Below are 18,053 nucleotides of genomic sequence, written 5' to 3' on the forward strand. Positions count from 1 at the left end.
CCTCTTTTTAGAGTGAAAATATGAGGGGAAGATGGAATTTAGGAAATAAATTTTCCTAAATTTATTGTATATATGGAAACCTGAAATAAAGATCACGTTGTTGCTAATAGAGATTCTATAAGGGACAAATTCTAATGAATTTTCTGATAATAATGTAAGTAGTGCTTTGGAATTATTTGAAATGATTACACAGTAGTTTAAATATCCTCCCATATTTTATTGATCTATCTATAGTCCCCTTTGTTCCGAAGAATTTGAAGCAGCTATTTACTTAGCAGATTCTTTAGGGATGGTTTAAATAGAACTTAGCTGTACTCTCTCCTAATTATTATAAGAGCTGAATTTGTAAATTTTTACTGTGTACAGTTTCAGAGTGAAATACCATTTCTCTGATGATACAGTGCCCGATTTTCATTGTGTTAAAATTGGTTTGTTTCCATTATTTCCCCTAAGAGATATTGTTTAAAAGTATCCATTCTTTATCTTCTAGAGACTTGATTTTCCATTTTTTTGTTTAAATTTTTTTCATATGCTGGTTATTTATCTTGACTTTATGTATTTTGGCCTGTGTTTATTTTCTGATGTTCCTGGAGTGATTGAAAGCTTTCTGTAAAGCACAAAAAGTAATTGTCAGTTTTTCATGAGCCATGAAGCAAAGGGCTGGAAAAAGTTCATGTGGTATGTTCATGGAGTCTGTGTGTCTGGTGTTGGGCTGGCTCTTTGTGTATACTGTGTCACTTAATTCTCATAACAAACATGTTAGGTATTATCTCCACTCTACAGATGAGAAATGGGCTCACAGAAGTTCAGCAAGTTCAGATAGCTACTTAAATGCTAAATCTGTGATTGGAGCCCAGGCTTGTCCAACTCCATCCTCATTCTGTCATCTTAAACCGCATCTTTTCTAGTGAACAGAAGCTGGTCTGTGATCCATCATTATTTGATTTGTGCCTCCAGTCTTATTCTCTGACAATGGCAGGGGCATTCTTTCAGATGAGAAAAAAGGCAGGTGTCAAAAAAATGCCTACTTCCCCTTCACCACACTGGGAAGTCCAGAGTATAGCGGGGGATGGTAGAGTGGGAGGAGCACCCGCACACGTTGGTGCCCAAGCATTGGCTTGGGTGTGACCTTGCCTTGTCCGCTTACTAGTGTTGTATTTTTGAACAAGTGGTTTAACCTCGCTAAGCCTTAGTTTCATCAGCTTTAAAGTGAGGCTAACGTTGACTGCTTTGTAAGGGTGGTGTGCTGTTTGGAGATAAAGTAGGTAAAACTTTTCAGTTTAGTTCCTGGCACATAATAGGTATCTGAGAAATGGTAGCTGCTATTATAATGAGTGAAGGCAAAGGACGTTTACATTATCAGGGATGATACATGGATGCTTGGCTTTTCAGATCAACCTGCATTGACTTCTAGGCTTCTTAATTAATTTTGCTTAGGTATTATAACCCCCTTCCAAAAAAACAGTTAACCAGAGCTCATTGTCTTTGCCCAGAGGAGTAAAAACTAGTCTTTTAAAGCTTTCTGTTGATGGCAGGTATCTCTAGTACTCAAGCTTATTGTTATTATTATTGTGAACAGGCCCAGGATGTTCTGGTACAGGAGATGGAAGTGGTAAAACAAGGTATGAGCCACGGAGAACTCTCAAGTGAAGCTTATAACCAGGTGTGGGAAGAATGCTACAGTCAAGTTTTATATCTTCCTGGGCAGAGCCGCTACACACGGGCCAACCTAGCTAGCAAAAAGGACAGAATTGAGTCACTGGAAAAGAGGCTTGAGGTTGGTATCCTTTTAAAATTCTAATTTAAATGTACTTTGATTGAAATAATGAACCAGATAAGACCACTGGAGACAACTTCAGAAAAATAGATCTAAGGTAATTGTTTTCGAATTTCTTGAGGAGAAACTAAACTGAAGTGTTTGATCTTCCTTGGCCTTCTTCATTGGTTTCTCAGAGCTGCTGGCCTTTGTGATGAAGAGTGCCCTCCAAGTTGACCACAGGTCAATCAGAACCTTTTAGATGTGGGAGCAAAGAGCCAAGAAGTGCACACTGGTCACTCAGAAGAGTGTAGAGCAGTGCTACAAGAGCAATGTAGTTTTCTCTAGGGGGGCTCTCAGTGTACCAGGGAGCTTTCTTTCTGTAGCCAGAAGGGCACACTTACAGAACTTTGGTACCTTTCTGCTCATCCTCGGATTCCTGTCAGTTTGTTACAGAGAGAGAGCACTGAGCTGGATTATCCAGACAATGGCTTCTGTGATTTTTCATGTCTATGAAAATGTTGAAACACACTAGATGGGAGTTTCATGGCATGTGGTTTCTTAATGTAGTCTGCATGTTTTGAATTCCAGAATCTGTGTATGCATTTTGCCAATGGTATGTAAATTGTGGTTCACAGACCGCTAGGCTGCCTTGTGAATTCTTAATGGTGGTCTTCAGGGATGTTTCTGAGGCCAGGATATCTTGGGATGGGAAGGAGAAAGGGGTGCTTCAGGCAATCAAAGTGGCCTCAAATTCCGCTTATGTGATTACCAGTTTCTCTGCAGAAAGTAGATTTGGAAATATTTTTATTTGGGGTTAAAATAAAAAAATAGTAAAATCACTTAGGGGTGTTTGGGGCTGTGTGGGGCTAGGGAAATGAACTGGAAAAAGCGATATCTTATTAAAATTAACAGTTTTGATTTTACCTTTAAGGTCACATGTATAGACTCTAATGGTAATGCCTGTGCACATCTTTTATCATTTAGTGGGAAATCAGACTTTCTGAAGTAATTCTCATCTTGGGTGAAATTTTAGCAATCCAGTGCTGCTGGTTACTCTAGCTGTGTTACTAACTTCCAGCAGGGTGTGCTGTTGCTCTGTGTTTTAATTCACAGTCAGGGAAACTAAAAAAGAACATCAGTGGTTAAATTTAAGTTATATTTTCTGTTATGTAGGCTTCATTTCTTATAAGTGGTAGTTAGCAGTGTAATTCTGGTCTAAGGTCAGCATCATAATTGATTGGAAAGCTATTTGGAAAGCTTCCTGTAACACTTATACATAAATACTTAGGTCTCTCACTTAGTTTGAAAATCTCATTTGAGGTGGGTAAACTCTTTCTTCCTCAAGTGGTAAGGACATTTTGTGCTGTTTAAAATATAAAAAAAAGTTTTTCCCTAAATCTCATTTACTTTGTTGAGGCACTAACTTTCATGACAGCAAATAAATGTGTCACAAAGTGAGTGGTGCCATAAAGTACAGTAATTTTTATTTCTATGTTGAATTGGTCTTGTGAGTTTTGAAGGGAAAAATACAGAGAGAACCACTGCTGTTCTTTTGGAGATTTATTTGGGTCGTTTATGAGCAACCATTAAAAACATGTGGTTCTCTTTGTTCAGTTCAGTACCAGGAACTGAAATCTTCTGTTGAACTATTTTTGCTGAAGGATTGGTGATTTTGGAAGAATATTCATAAAACAGTCTGAAGTAATTTTTCTTTTCTTGACTCCTGGATAACTTGCTTTAATGTTTACCCAACTAGTTACTTTTAAAGAACATGTAATCAGATCCTTTAATTTAGTAAACTATGCTTATTTCAAATGAAAGTTCATTAAGTCTTTAAAAAGAAGAAAAGAGACTCAAAAACCCAAATAAACAAATCCCCCATTTTATTTGTATTCATTCCCTAATTCAGAACTAGGTTTGTCTTAGCTTATTTTAGTTTTTGAAGACACAATTCTCCTGGTTTGAAATACATAAATATTTTATTTCAATTGTGGTAATTCTTTCATCATTTCAGTTGATTGCTAAATTATAAACATTATTCAAAGTTTGTTGTGGGGAAGGAACTCCAGTTGTATTATATAAACTAAAGGCTGTACTTAAATTATCCTTCCACTCTTAGGTTCAGGGAGATATGCCTTGCTGTGCAAGCACAGTACACCATGGCTGCCAGTGTGTTTGAGTTTTGCTGCCATGAACTCTGGAACAGTGAATCTAAATTATGGCCCTATCGCAGCATATCAAGCAAGATGAAATCCAGCTTTGTCGTGGTTGGTGTCTCCTAAATGGATTAAAAAAATACGCCCTGAGGTTTATATTGGCGCTAGTCTTCGAGCCATTACTCCTGATTAATATTTGAAACTTAGAACTTAACCGAAAATCCTTAAGATACTCATTTAAAACTAGTAGAACCATCTCGGATTTTATGTAGAATGTTGTGGGTGGTACAAGGAGTCTGTTAAATAAATAGAATCAGTGTAGTTGCAGGTCAGAAGTAAGTGGGAAAGACTTCTGAACTGTAACCAAGTCCATGTATTTTATTCTGCTTAGGAGGTAGAATTAATTTCAGGACCTTACCAGACATTTGTGTGTAAAATAAGGCGGCAGTTGCAAACAGAAATGACACCTAATATCAGAAAAGGAAAAGTTATAAAAACGTATCATGTTGAGGCCATTTAAATATGGCGGCAAAAAGCCCTGTTATTTGAATAGCTTTGAGGGTGTTATGGGCATATGGTAGGGGCGTAGAGTGATTGCTCTTTATAGTGATACCGCAGTTAATAAGAAAAGCTTAATTTCTGTTCAGTGTTATGTTTTTAAAAAACAGAAAAAGAGGGATGGCTATAACTGTAGAAGAATTTTCATCAAGTGGTTAAAAGTAAAAAGCTTTAGTACTTTATTTAATCACACATTTAGTGAATGTTACTGAGCATCTACTCTGTGCCAGCCCCTGTACTAGGCCCTGGGAATATAGCAGGGAACGAGGCAGATGAGCTCTGTGCTCTTGTGGACTTCACGTTAAACGTTTTTCAGATAAATGGAGAAGAACCTCATTTTCTGATGCCAGATAAATGAGTCATTACTGTATTTGGGAAGTGCAAATAGAATTTGAAGTGTTCTAATTTGTTTCCACTTTAAGTGGAAATAGGAAATCGTCTGAAGACATAATTATTTTGAGTGAAATAATTTCCAGTAGGTGCAAAAGTGAAATGAGAAGTCTGAATTTAGGCCTGCCATTAAATTTAATAGTATTTGAAATAGTATCTAAACTGCTGTGTTGAGGAAGTTGGGCTGAAAAGTAGATTTTGTCATGTTAGCTGTAAAAATGGAAAGGCTTTCCTTAGAGGTGGAAACCAGGTCCAGAGGTAATACTTCTCCCTGTATTTTACTGGCACAGTCAATTTAGTCAAGAAATACTACGTAACATTGACTTCTTGGAAATAAAGTAACTTAAAGAACACAGATAACACATTTAAAATCCTTCTCAGTGTATTTGTAGAACTCTTTTGGGGACCCCTGACTTTACTGAATGGTTATATTTCAGCAAAATTGGCTGCACAATGGATCTCATTTTCTCAGTGATTTTCATTATAAAGTTAGATATTTTTACACAGGAAAAAAATTCCCTTAATACTTTAAAGAGTGAAAACTTAGGGTAAGGATTAAGTTGGTGGGCAGTTCGGGGTGGAGGGATTATATGTTGTATCTCAGCAGGTTTGCGCTTATGTTCCCTTGTGGGTGAGCGGGTGTGTGGGGGGTGGATGCGGTGGCAGGAGACAAGTCCCCAGTACTCTGGAACGCTCTCATCCTTAAGTTCTGCCCTCTGCCATGACCCTTAAAGGCATTAACAGATTTCTTGGTTGTTTCTAGCAAGAACTCTGGGAGCTGGACCAGAGATCTCCTATGATACAACCTTGTTGCTTTTGTTATGCCTCAACGTTGAGTTGAATTTGTTTCGTGCAGTTTTTGAGTTTCATTTCCTAACTTATGCAAATGTAAAGTGCTCTCGGCATTGCTTTATTGGTACATTACTGTTCTTGGAGATGTGTTTAGTAAGGTTTTGCCTTACTGCTTAGCTTGCTTTGCAGGGATGCAGTCTGATGGTTGCTAACTGATAGATGCTGACAATAATCACTGAATTGGACCTGCATCTCATCAATACAGAGATGGTTCACTGCTAAAACTTAATGCTAGTGAACAGTATAGAGATTAAAGGAGAGTCACTCATGGTCTCTTGTTTGCAAACATTTCGGTGGCTGAACCACATCTTTACTGGTATAGGATCATATTGTGGAATGATGGACTAGGAAGTGGAGCTGCCATTAACTATATTTATTTTAGGTATCCTGAAACCTGTTTTTCTAGTGGTATAAGGTTATATTCTGGGTCCCCAAGCAAGAATTTCAGTAAGGGATGCTCTTAATGTTTCTGAACCTCAGTGTAACAGACTTTAACTGAAGACAGTATTGGAGACCCAAGGATAATGTGTTTACTTTGGAATTACTTAAGCTTAGTAACCTTAACAAACTTAGTGAGTTTGAAAGTAACAATTACACTTTTATAAGTCCCATACAGCCCCCTTTTGTAATGACCCGAGGAAACACTTATGGTTCCACTGATTCATCTCCTGGGGACCATCAGTTTTCCATTGGTCTCTGGCCAGTCTTTTTTAGACAGTTTCTCTTCTATGCATTTAAAAAATAACATTTGTAGGCTTTTTTTTTCCCTAAAAATAATAACTGTACTTTGTAGAAAATTTTAAATAAAAAAAAATAAAGAGAAAAGCCTACCATTCAAATGTAATCACCTTAAACATCTTGCGGTGTGTGTATGTATAAGATTAAATATGATAGAAAAAGATGAATATATGAACATCTACACATATCTATGTGTGGGTGAAAGATGGAAGGCCTTTAAAACTAAATTGGGATCATTTAATAGTATAATATTGTAAATATCATTAAAAAAAATCACTTGCTCTCTTTTAAAGTCTGTTGCAAAGGATTAGCTTTGGTGAAATCTGTAAATAATTATTCTAGTTATATTCTGCCCAACTTCTTAAAAAGTTGTTAAATAACCTTTTTTGCCTATAAAAATCTCTGAGATGTTTTTTTTCCTATAGTTTTTTTTTTTAACATCTTTATTGGGGTATAATTGCTTTACAATGGTGTGTTAGTTTCTGCTTTATAACAAAGTGAATCAGATACCTATACGTATGTTCCCATATCTCTTCCCTCTTGCGTCTCCCTCCCTCCCCCCCTCCCTATCCCACCCCTCCAGGTGGTCACAAAGCACCCAGCCGATATCCCTGTGCCATGCGGCTGCTTCCCACTAGCTATCTACCTTACGTTTGTTAGTGTATATATGTCCATGCCTCTCTCTCGCCCTGTCACAGCTCACCCTTCCCCCTTCCCATATCCTCAAGTCCGTTCTCCAGTAGGTCTGTGTCTTTATTCCTGTCTTACCCCCAGGTTCTTCATGACATTTTTTCCCCCTTAAATTCCATATATATGTGTTAGCATACGGTATTTGTCTTTCTCTTTCTGACTTACTTCACTCTGTATGACAGACTCTAGGTCTATCCACCTCCTTACATATAGCTCAATTTCGTTTCTTTTTATAGCTGAGTAATATTCCATCGTATATATGTGCCACATCTTCTTTATCCATTCATCCGATGATGGGCACTTAGGTTGTTTCCATCTCCGGGCTATTGTAAATAGAGCCGCAATGAACATTTTGGTACATGACTCTTTTTGAATTTTGGTTTTCTCAGGGTATATGCCCAGTAGTGGGATTGCTGGGTCATACGGTAGTTCTATTTTTAGTTTTTTAAGGAACCTCCATACTGTTCTCCATAGTGGCTGAACCAATTCACATTCCCACCAGCAGTGCAAGAGTGTTCCCTTTTCTCCACACCCTCTCCAGCATGTATTGTTTCTAGATTTTTTGATGATGGCCATTCTGACTGGTGTGAGATGATATCTCATTGTAGTTTTGATTTGCATTTCTCTAATGATTAATGATGTTGAGCATTCTTTCATGTGTTTGTTGGCAGTCTGTATATCTTCTCTGGAGAAATGTCTGTTTAGGTCTTCTGCTTCCTATAGTTTTATAGCTTGTTATGAATAAAAGAATTAGGAATTAAAAAATATAAGTGGGGGAAATGCTTTTCTCCAGTGTCAAACAAAATTCTTAAAAGTGGCCTACGTACAGGTTAATGTCTAAATCAGGGAAGGAATGATGGGCAAATTCATTAATTGAGATCTTGTTTATGTGTGTCTAGAATAATTTGTTTTTCAGTGAACTGTCTGGTGACATTAAGGCATTTAGCCCCACAGCTTGACTTTCTTCAGGCATGTTTGCATTTCAGGGACTGAGGCAGGGAGGACATCTGGTTTATTAGCTGTGGTGTAGCCTAATGTGTTGGACTTTCACGTGGGGCACAACTGCATAGCTTCATCTCTTAGTGACTCTGTGGCCTAGAGCAAGTTACTTAACCTCTCTGAGTCTCAAATTTTCTTACCTGTAAAATTTGGGTGTGTAATAGTTTTTTAGTCTCATGGAAATGAGAGTTTGAGATAATGTAAGATTAAATGAGATACTGTGTGCCTCGCAGTTGGCAAGTTTTAGTGAATAGGAGTTCTCTCCCATGGTTCTTAGGTCCATATCCTTCTTAGTGTTAGCTAAATTAGATTAAATGGATATTTATCAAGTTATTCACCTTGAATAACAGGCTGGGTAAGTTTTCTGTTCTCTGAATTTTGATGAATGTCTGAAATATGAGACATGGGTCAATTTTAGGAGAGAGGTTTGAGTAATACTTAAAGGCTCAGATTTTGTTTACTATAAATGAATTGTACATAATTGTGGATTTTAACATTTCATATGTATGTTTTGGTATGTTGAGGTAGTTGACGTACTTATAAGTTTCAACGTCTCCATTATGTTTCACTGTACTGATGTTTCATGGTTTGTGGTGTATGGTCTTAACAAAATAGTTATCCTTTAGAGTAGGTACTGAATTTGAATTTTAAAAAACCTTTTATTATGGGAATTGTCAAATACACGCCAAAGTCGACTAGTGTAATGAGCCCTCACGTGTTATCACCCAGCTGTGACAGCCACTCTTATTTCATGTTATTCTCCCTCTCCCACTATTTGAAACAGATTCCAGACATCATATTGTAAAACAGAATTATGATGCATGAAATTCGTCAACTTGGTGGTCCCCCTACACATTTGTATTAGATATATTCTCATTCATCCCCTCTTGAACTTTATGCTTTCATTTTGGATGTAGTCAGCTTTAATTATACCGAGTATTGTCCTTCTTTAAAATCCTAATAGTTATAGTGAACTTCATTTAAGATTATTAGAAATTTTGTGCTGATACATATTTAAGCACAAACTTCCATTATAATCATATTTGGGAGGCTTGTCTGGTGACATGTGAACAGAGTATTTAATCCTAATTCCATGACTAACTTCATTAGATGTTTTAAGAAGGCTTTAAAGTATATCATCTCTAAGTGCAGTTAAGGATTTGAAAAAAATGATTTCGACAACTTTTGGTAAATCAGCTATAAATGCAGTGGTTTGAAAATCATTTTTTGGAAGAACTTTTGGTAAATCAGCTGTTAAGAGGCAGTGCAAGCTCCTTAAGCCTGTTTTGTTCAAAATAAGTTGTCCCGCAGGGCAGTTGCTAATGCTTAATTGTAGTTTTTAAAAGGGCTTAGAAATATTAATCTGGTTAAACCTGAGTCTGGTTCTTCTCAATTCTGCGTATTTTAAACAATAAGTTTTTATACTCTGTTGGACTTTAATGTTGTTTCTGTGTATGAATGTGGGGCGGGGGAGTTGGGGCTGATTTAAGGTGTGCGTTAAATGCTTGAGATTTATTGGCTAGGAAAAGGCCAGACGTTATAGGTTAGTTTTTTTCCTCCTAAAATGTATCGAGCAGTCATAGGTTGAGCATTTTACAAAGTACTGTGTGCAGATATCTTCCTTTACGTTTTAACGATCAGATGGCAGATGTAAGATAAGTAAGCTAAAATTGAATATTAAAAGCTGTATTCCATTTCTTCTTTATATTTTTATACTAACTTATATAGCTATTTGATTTTTTTCTGTACTTTAATTTTTTGGTATAATTTATTTCCATATTTGCTTGGAATCTTAGCACAGTATTTGAGCCAGAAGACGTTAATAAAGCTTGAGCTAAATGAAATAAAATTGTTGGCGTTAATAAAATTGTTGACATTAGCAACTTTGCAGTTTTAAAATCTTTGGTGTTTTGGGAATAATAAATGACTCAACTGTGTGAGGTGAGGTAACTCCCAGATAAATGTGCCTTGATGACTAATTAAACACTTTCTGAGCGTATTATGCTGTTATACCAAATTGGAAATTGGATTTCCATGGAGTGCAGTGTATAGCTAACTGAATTATCTTAACCAATAAAAATGATAATTTGTATGACTAATTTAAAAAAGTATGTATTAATTTGAAATTCTGTGCTGTTAAGGTTTTTGGAATGTGTATTCGAATCCACATGTGATCAGAATATCTAATGTTGGTATTCTTGGAACATGTTGAATTATAGTGTAAGGAACTTGATGCAACTAACTTACGGATTTAGTTCACTTTTTACTGGGAATGAGGACTTTTTGGTAGGTCTAGTTAAAACAGCTGACACCTAGCTTCTGTAATGACAGTGGCTGAAACAGGATTCTCCATCCTTATTGCCTATTAGAATCATCTGGGGGCTTTAAAAATACAGTAGTCTGAGACCATTGAAATAAGGGTCTCTGGGTTTATAGCAGCGGTAGACTTTAAAAGCTGTACGGTTAATTCTAAAGTTTAGCTGGGGTTGAATAGCATTAGCTTAAAAAGATGTGCTCCAGTACCGGTTACTTGGTGTGGTGGTCCTCAAGAAGCAAACTGCTCACTTACAAGAAGAAACAGCTGTTTTTCCTTGCTTTAGTCCCAGGAAGGGGATCTCCATCATTTTTAAAATTAAAGTCGGAATTTAAAGGAGGGTTTTAAAGTGTCATCCATAGTCCCTTGGTCCGTTAGAGAGGAGAGCAAAATGGTTAAACTCATAGTACCTATAATAATTGTAATCAGAGCTAACATTTGTTGACTGCTTACTTTATGTCATTTACTGGGCGGCTAAGGGCTCTTCTTCTGTACATTATCTTAGGGTTCATAGTAACTTTTAGCAATGACTGCCATTTTACTGATGGGGAAAAGGAAATGCAGAGGTTAAATAACCTACGTCAACTCAAAACAGCTGGGTGGCCGTGCTGGGTAGAAAGAGTGACTCACTTCTCCACTCCACTGTGCTGCTGACTTGGCCCAATATTTCCTGACTCTTAGAATACAGATCATTGCTGTGGAACTCACTTTGATTTGTTATCTGTGAGAGGAAAATGGCTCTTTTATAAAGGATGTTATTTATTCATGGATTTAGTCTTCAAGTGCTTTGCAGAGGAATAAAAGCTTATTAACTTTTATAAAATGCTGAAGATAGGAATTGTTTTAAAAGAGCTTTATGTAAATTAATTTTAGATCCACCTCATGTTCTTAAGGCGCACATGCAACGTGTCCCTTCCCTGCCGTCGTCTCTGCCCTAGACTTATTTGACTTTGACTTCAATAAAGTAAGCTGGAGATGGATAGGTATGAAGTTCTACTTTTCTAGTAGAAGTGTACTTTATATTTTGGGGAACACAGTGTTTCTTGGTGTTCTTACATATTCTAAAAAAAAAAAGGCATTGAGATTGACATGTTTGTTTTAAAATCAGACGTAATGCATTGAAGTGCATGTTTCAAAGTTGTTATCTTGGAAAGCTATATATTTCTTTTGGTGATTATGTTGTTCCTAAATATGTAGAAAAACATCCTGTGAACAGCTTTCTTATCAATATTTTGTATTTGACAGCATTTTCCCATAGGACCATTTCTGCTTATCTCCCCCCCACCGCCACATTTAGTATTTCAGAAAAAAAATTGTCACACTGTCTCCCTTGTTACAGGGTGCTCTCAGTTACATTATTATGAATTACAGAGTATCATTTGGGTATATATTATCCTGAAACTACTTAGTTTTGATTGCTTATAGAAGTCACTTGATGGAATCAGTTTGGAGGTGGGTGGGGGAGGAACAGATAGATACGAAGAAATTAACACAGATTTAATAATTATCCCTAAGGCTTTGACCTCACAATTTTAAGTGTTCTAGGTTGGAAACAAGCATTTGCAGATCATGATGAAGTGATAACATTGTGGGACGTAGAATGTACACCTAGAGAAGGCGTTATGCTAATGGGATTCTGCATCCCACATCTCCTCCCTTCTCAGCCGTCTCTCCTTGGACCCTCTAAGCTGGGGCGTTCTCTGCCCTTCTGCATCAGCTCTAGAGTTTTGTTGAAACCTTCTGCTAATTGTCCCTCTCCAGTTCTCTTTTGAGTTTATACGTTTTAAATTCTTTTCACCTAATTTTATTTTTTATTTTTATTTTTATTTTTATTTTTTGTTTTTGCGGTATGCGGGCCTCTCACTGTTGTGGCCTCTCCCATTGCGGAGCACAGGCTCCGGACGCACAGGCTCAGCGGCCATGGCTCACAGGCCCAGCCGCTCCGCGGCATGTGGGATCCTCCCGGACCGGGGCACGAACCCGCGTCCCCTGCATCGGCAGGCGGACTCGCAACCACTGCGCCACCAGGGAAGCCCCTGAAGGGGTTATGTTTTGATCACAGCTTTGGTACATTGATTGGATATTATTCAGTTATTAAAAATGTGGTCGATGTATAATATATAGAAGTGCATTTTTGAGATATAGATGGTCAAGATACATTGCTGTCAGTCCCAAAGTTGTTGCAGATTAATGATGGCAAACGTTATTTTTGGAGGTAAAGGTTAGTTTTCCCCATACTGTGAAATTCAAGCCTTCTTTGAGATTGAATTATGGGTGATGTTATTATGAATAATTTATTTGGGACTAACCTGTAAAAACTGTTCAAGTGCAGGAGAAGCCCTTCTTAAGCCTAATTTTGTTTTGTTTTGTTTTGTTAAAATTTATTTATTTTTGGCTGTGTTGGGTCTTTGTTGCTGCATGTGGGCTTTCTGTAGTTGTGGTGAGCGGGGGCTACTCTTCCTTGCGGTGCGCGGGCTTCTCATGTGGTAGCTTCTCGTTGCGGAACTCTAGGTGCGCGGGCTTCAGTAGTTGTGGCACACGGACTTCAGTAATTGTGGCACACGGGCTTCAGTAGTTGTGGCACACGGGCTTCAGTAGTTGTGGCACACGGGCTTCAGTAGTTGTGGCACATGGGCTTAGTTGCTCCACGGCATGTGGGATCTTCCCTGACCAGCGCTCGAACCTGTGTCCCCTGCATTGGCAGGCAGACTCTTAACTACTGTACCACCAGGGAAGCCCTTAAGCCTAATTTTGCATTAAGGTAGTTGACGTATAAGAAACTCTAATGTATTTTTTTTCTTTCCCATTATGATTTTTCATAGGATACTGAATATAGTTCCTTGTGATATACAGTAGGACATTGTTGTTTATCTAATCCCAAACTTGCAGTCCATCCCTCCCTCCCCCGCCGCCCACCCTTGGCAACCACAAGTCTGTTATTTATGTCTGTGAGTCTGTTTCGTAGGTAAGTTCACTTGTGTCATATTTTAGATTCCATATATATGTATGTGATCTCATATGGTATCTGTCTTTCTCTTTCTGACTTACTTCACTTAATATGATAATCTCTAGGTCCATCCATGTTGCTGCAGATGGCATTATTTCACTGTTTTTTATGGCTGAGTAGTATTCCATTGTATATATGTACCACATCTTCTTTATGCATTCATCTGTCAGTGGACATTTAGGTCGTTTGCATGTCTTAGCTATTGTGGATTGTGCTGCTGTGAACATAGGGGTGCATGCATATTTTTGAATTATAGTTTTGTCTGGATATATGCCCATGAGTGGGATTGCTGGATCATATGGAAACTATTTTTTGATTTTTGAAGAATCTCCATACTGTTTTCCATAGTGCCTGCACCAGTTTATATTCCCACCAGCAGTGTAGGAGGGTTCTCTTTTCTCTACACCCTCTTCAGCATTTGTTATTTGTAGACTTTTTAATGATGGCCATTTTGACCGGTGTGAGGTGGAGTTTTGATTTGCATTTCTCTGATAATTAGTGATGATAAGCATCTTTTCATGTGCCTATTGGCCATCTCTATGTCTTCTTTGGAGAAATGTCTATTTAGGTCTTCTGCCCATTTTTTGATTGGGTTGTTCGTTCTTTTGTTATTGAGTTATATGAGCTGTTTGTATATTTTTGGAAATTAAGCCCTTGTCAGTAGCATCATTTGCAAGTAGGTTGTCTTTTCGTTTTGTTTATGGTTTCCTTTGCTGAGCAAAAGCTTATAAGTTTGATTTGGTCCCATTTGTTTATTTTTGCTTTTGTTTCTATTGCCTTGGGAGACTGACCTAAGAAAACATTGGTATAATTTATGTCAGAGAATGTTTTGCCTATGTTCTCTTCCATGCGTTTTATGGTGTCATGTCTTATTTTTAAGTCTTTAAGCCATTTTGAGTTTATTATGGTGTGAGGGTGTGTTCTAACTTCATTCATTTACATGTGGCTGTCCAACTTTCCCAGCACCACTTGCTGAAGAGACTATCTTTTTCCCATTGTATGTTCTTGCCTCCTTTGTCAAAGATTAATTGACCGTGAGTGTGTGGGTTTATTTCTGGGCTCTGTTCTGTTCCACTGATCCATATGTGTGTTTTTGTGCCAGTACCATGCTGTTATTTATTTATTTATTTATTTATGGCTGCGTTGGGTCTTCATTGCTGCACGCAGGCTTTTCTCTAGTTGCTGCGAGTGGAGGCTACTCTTTGTTGTGGTGCGCGGGCTTCTCCTTGCGGTGGCTTCTCTTGTTGCAGAGCACGGGCTCTAGGCACGTGGGTTTCAGTAGCTGTGGCTTGTGGGCTCTAGAGTGCAGGCTCAGTAGTTGTGGTGCACAGGCTTAGTTGCTCTGCGGCATGTGGGAATCTTCCCAGATCAGGACTTGAACCCATGTCCCCTTCATTGGCACGTGGATTCTTAACCATGGTGCCACCAGGGAAGCCCCCATGCTGTTTTGATTACTGTAGCTTTGTAGTATTGTCCAAAGTCTGAGAGGGTTATGCCTCCTGCTTTGTTCTTTTTCCTCAGGGTTGCTTTGGCAATTTTGGGTCTTTTATGGTTCCATATAAATTTTAGGATTATTTGTTCTACTTCTGTGAAAAATGTCATGGGTAATTTGATAGAGATTGCATCTAATGTACTTTTGCTTTGAGGTAGTAGATGACCAGTTGTGCCTTTTTAGTCCTGTTATTTAGCCTGCTTTTCTCATGTGTGCTGATGTGATCTTCCCCGACCCCCAGATAAACAGGGGTCACATGACGACAGAAGCCAAGAGAGCTGCAAAGATGGAAAAGAAGATGAAAATTTTGCTTGGGGGTTACCAGTCTCGTGCAATGGGGCTCATGAAACAGTTGAATGACTTATGGGACCAAATTGAGCAGGCTTACTTGGAGTTACGCACTTTTGAAGAACTCAAGAAACATGAAGATTCTGCTATTCCCCGGAGGCTAGAGGTAACATTATTGGCTTTGCAGCGTTACTTAGAAAGAGAGCTCCAAAGAATAATCAGGGCTTTCCTCTTTGCCTTTCCTGTGCAAGCTGTCTTTTGCAGTTGACATTGACTGGCTTTTTTTCAATGAGAGCCTAAAGTTTTTGACTTTCTAGTCTAGAATTGCCTGTGTGTAGGTGGATAGACCAGGCCAGTTTTGGATACACAGGCTTTTCCTGTACTAATTTTTTGTTTTGTATATAGATGCACTGTGAGATGGAATAAGTAACCCTTGTGATTTTTTTTCCCTGAAATTTAATTGCATCCCATACATATAGCTCTCTGAGGTACATTAAACCAGCGTCTTTTTGTTTTGTAATTTAGGATGCTGGGAATATATCAGTAGCTAGTCATCCCAGAGCATCAAGTTCCTTTGGCCAGATTTGGTTTAACTTTATTTGCCAAGTGTGCATGATAGCCCCTGCCCAGATAAAGGGCAGCCAGGGCTTATTTAAGTGCATTTGTGGGTATTGATAGGACAATAATAGCTTGTTTATTTAAGATAGCAGCAGAGGTTTTATAACAACATGGTAGTTGTATGACCAAATCAAAGAATGGCCCCAGGACTGGTTTTATCGGGGAGGAGTGTTTTTTTTTTTTTTTTTTTTTTTTTTTTTTGCAGTGCGCGGGCCTCTCACTGTTGTGGCCTCTCCCATTGCGGAGCACAGGCTCCGGACGTGCAGGCTCAGCGCCATGGCTCACGGGCCCAGCCACTCCACGGCACGTGGGATCTTCCTGGACCGGGGCACGAACCCGTGTCCCCTGCATCGGCAGGCGGGGACTCTCAACCACTGCACCACCAGGGAAGGCCCAGGACTGGTTTTATAGCAGAAGTAGTTACTATTTTTGTTTCTCTTTGGGGAATACTTACCTCTTGAAAGTGTTGACTTAACTCAGCTGTTTGTAAGATGATAAAGTACCATAAGATATTTTCAATTTTCAGTGTGTTTACATATGAAAAAATTATTTAATGTTTTTGTTTCTTCAAGTGTCTAAAAGAAGATGTTCAGCGACAACAGGAAAGAGAAAAGGAACTTCAGCATAGATATGCTGATTTGCTGCTGGAGAAAGAGACTTTAAAGGCCAAATTCTGAAGCATATTCTCTCACAAGATGAATTAATTGCTGGTGTTCATACCCTGGAAGGCTGATACTGATGTTTATCTTCATTGACAAATTTGCCCACCATCTGTGGTTTTTCAGTTGTTTATTTTAAATGATATCGATCTTACACATTTATGTATAAAGACTTTAACTCCACAGGACATTTTAGGGTTTAAATTATTAAGACGATCATTCTTTTAAAAGTGTCATATTTGCAGATTTTTTTTAGTTTTGGCCTTTAATTTTAAAAGCCTGATTTTAAACTGCTGCCTGTGAGTAAACTCTCGAATAAAAACAAAATATAAAAAATTGAGAATGTAGCCTTTTGTTTGAAGTAATTAGATACTTAGAGTGCCCACAAACCAGGAAATATGTACTCTGTGTCATATTTAATGAGTAACTCTCGGGTGATCAAAATGGTGATCCAGTATCTTAATTTAAATCCTTAAGAGGCAATGTTTTTGTGGCTCTGTTAGTTTTGACCGTTTTTGCATAGGATGGTCATTTCTCTATACCTTGACAAGATAGATTAACTTTTTAATACCTCAGTGTTTTTTTCAGTGTAACTTTAGGGAGGTCTCTTCTCTGCCCAGCTACTTACACAGTTCATGGATTAGGACTCAAAAGATTTAATTTTTCTTGACCTGTTATTTTCTTGTAAATACTTTTTTGACAAAGGCATTTCAAAGATTAATTTCAACAGTACTGTCAAACTTTATTAAAGCTCCTTGTTTATCTAAACAAGTCAGTCACACAAGTGTAGAATTTGGGGAATGCATAGAGGTGGGAAGATCTAACTTTATAACAATTCATATGGAATCGTTAGTTGGCTACAGTTCAATATAAGCCAGTAATATGTTGGACTCACCAGAAAGTTTGCTTAATCTTAGACTGCTAGGAATTACGGGGAGGGGATGGAGGGACTCATTCATTCGTCAGATATTTATTGACTATATAGCCAGTGTCTGAGTCCTGGAGATAGAACAGTGGCTAAAATAGGCAGGGTTCCTGTTTTGTGGAGTTTACAGTCTCTTGAGAATGATAGACAATGAAAATTCAGGGAAGAAGAGCGACTCTTCTTACGCACCAGGTGCTTATTTAAGTTTTGGAGATGAACAGTTATTAAGACAAAGTTCTTGCTCCCATGTAGGTGACATTAGTGGGAGGAATACCAAACATACAGGGAAAAGTATCAGATCGTGAACTTTAGATTTAGTGGAGGGAATTAAAATAGGGTGATGAGAGATAGTGCCTGGGTGGCTGCTGTAGGGTGGATGATCAAAGAGCTCTCTGAGGAGGTGCAGTTGGCATCTTAGAAGGAGCCATCCTTGTGAGGTTCAGGGAAGAGCAGTGCCGACAGAGTGAAGAACTAGCACAAAGCCGCTTTGGTGTATTTGAGGAGCAGAAAGGAAGACAGTGTGATTAGAGTGTCAACAATGGCATTTGTGTGAGTCCTGGTTGGATAGGACCATATAGGAAGCTGTCGTAAGGAATTTGGGTCTTATT

The 18,053-nt window shown here is 38.2% G+C and overlaps 1 protein-coding gene across 1 annotated transcript in view; it reads left to right on the top strand.

Moving 5' to 3' along the window:
- CDC5L (cell division cycle 5 like) overlaps positions 1–16,858 on the top strand; it is a 43,931-nt gene extending 27,073 nt beyond the window's left edge. Inside the window, exons 14-16 of the mRNA XM_007458300.1 lie at positions 1,580–1,777; positions 15,197–15,409; positions 16,434–16,858. Of these exons, the coding sequence (XP_007458362.1) occupies positions 1,580–1,777; positions 15,197–15,409; positions 16,434–16,538 (516 nt within the window). The 3' untranslated portion in view covers positions 16,539–16,858. The remainder of the gene's footprint in view (positions 1–1,579; positions 1,778–15,196; positions 15,410–16,433) is intronic.
- Positions 16,859–18,053: the final 1,195 nt, after the last annotated feature.

Source organism: Lipotes vexillifer, unplaced genomic scaffold, assembly GCF_000442215.2.
Source record: "Lipotes vexillifer unplaced genomic scaffold, Lipotes_vexillifer_v1.1 scaffold4, whole genome shotgun sequence".
Classification (NCBI taxonomy): domain Eukaryota; kingdom Metazoa; phylum Chordata; class Mammalia; order Artiodactyla; family Lipotidae; genus Lipotes; species Lipotes vexillifer.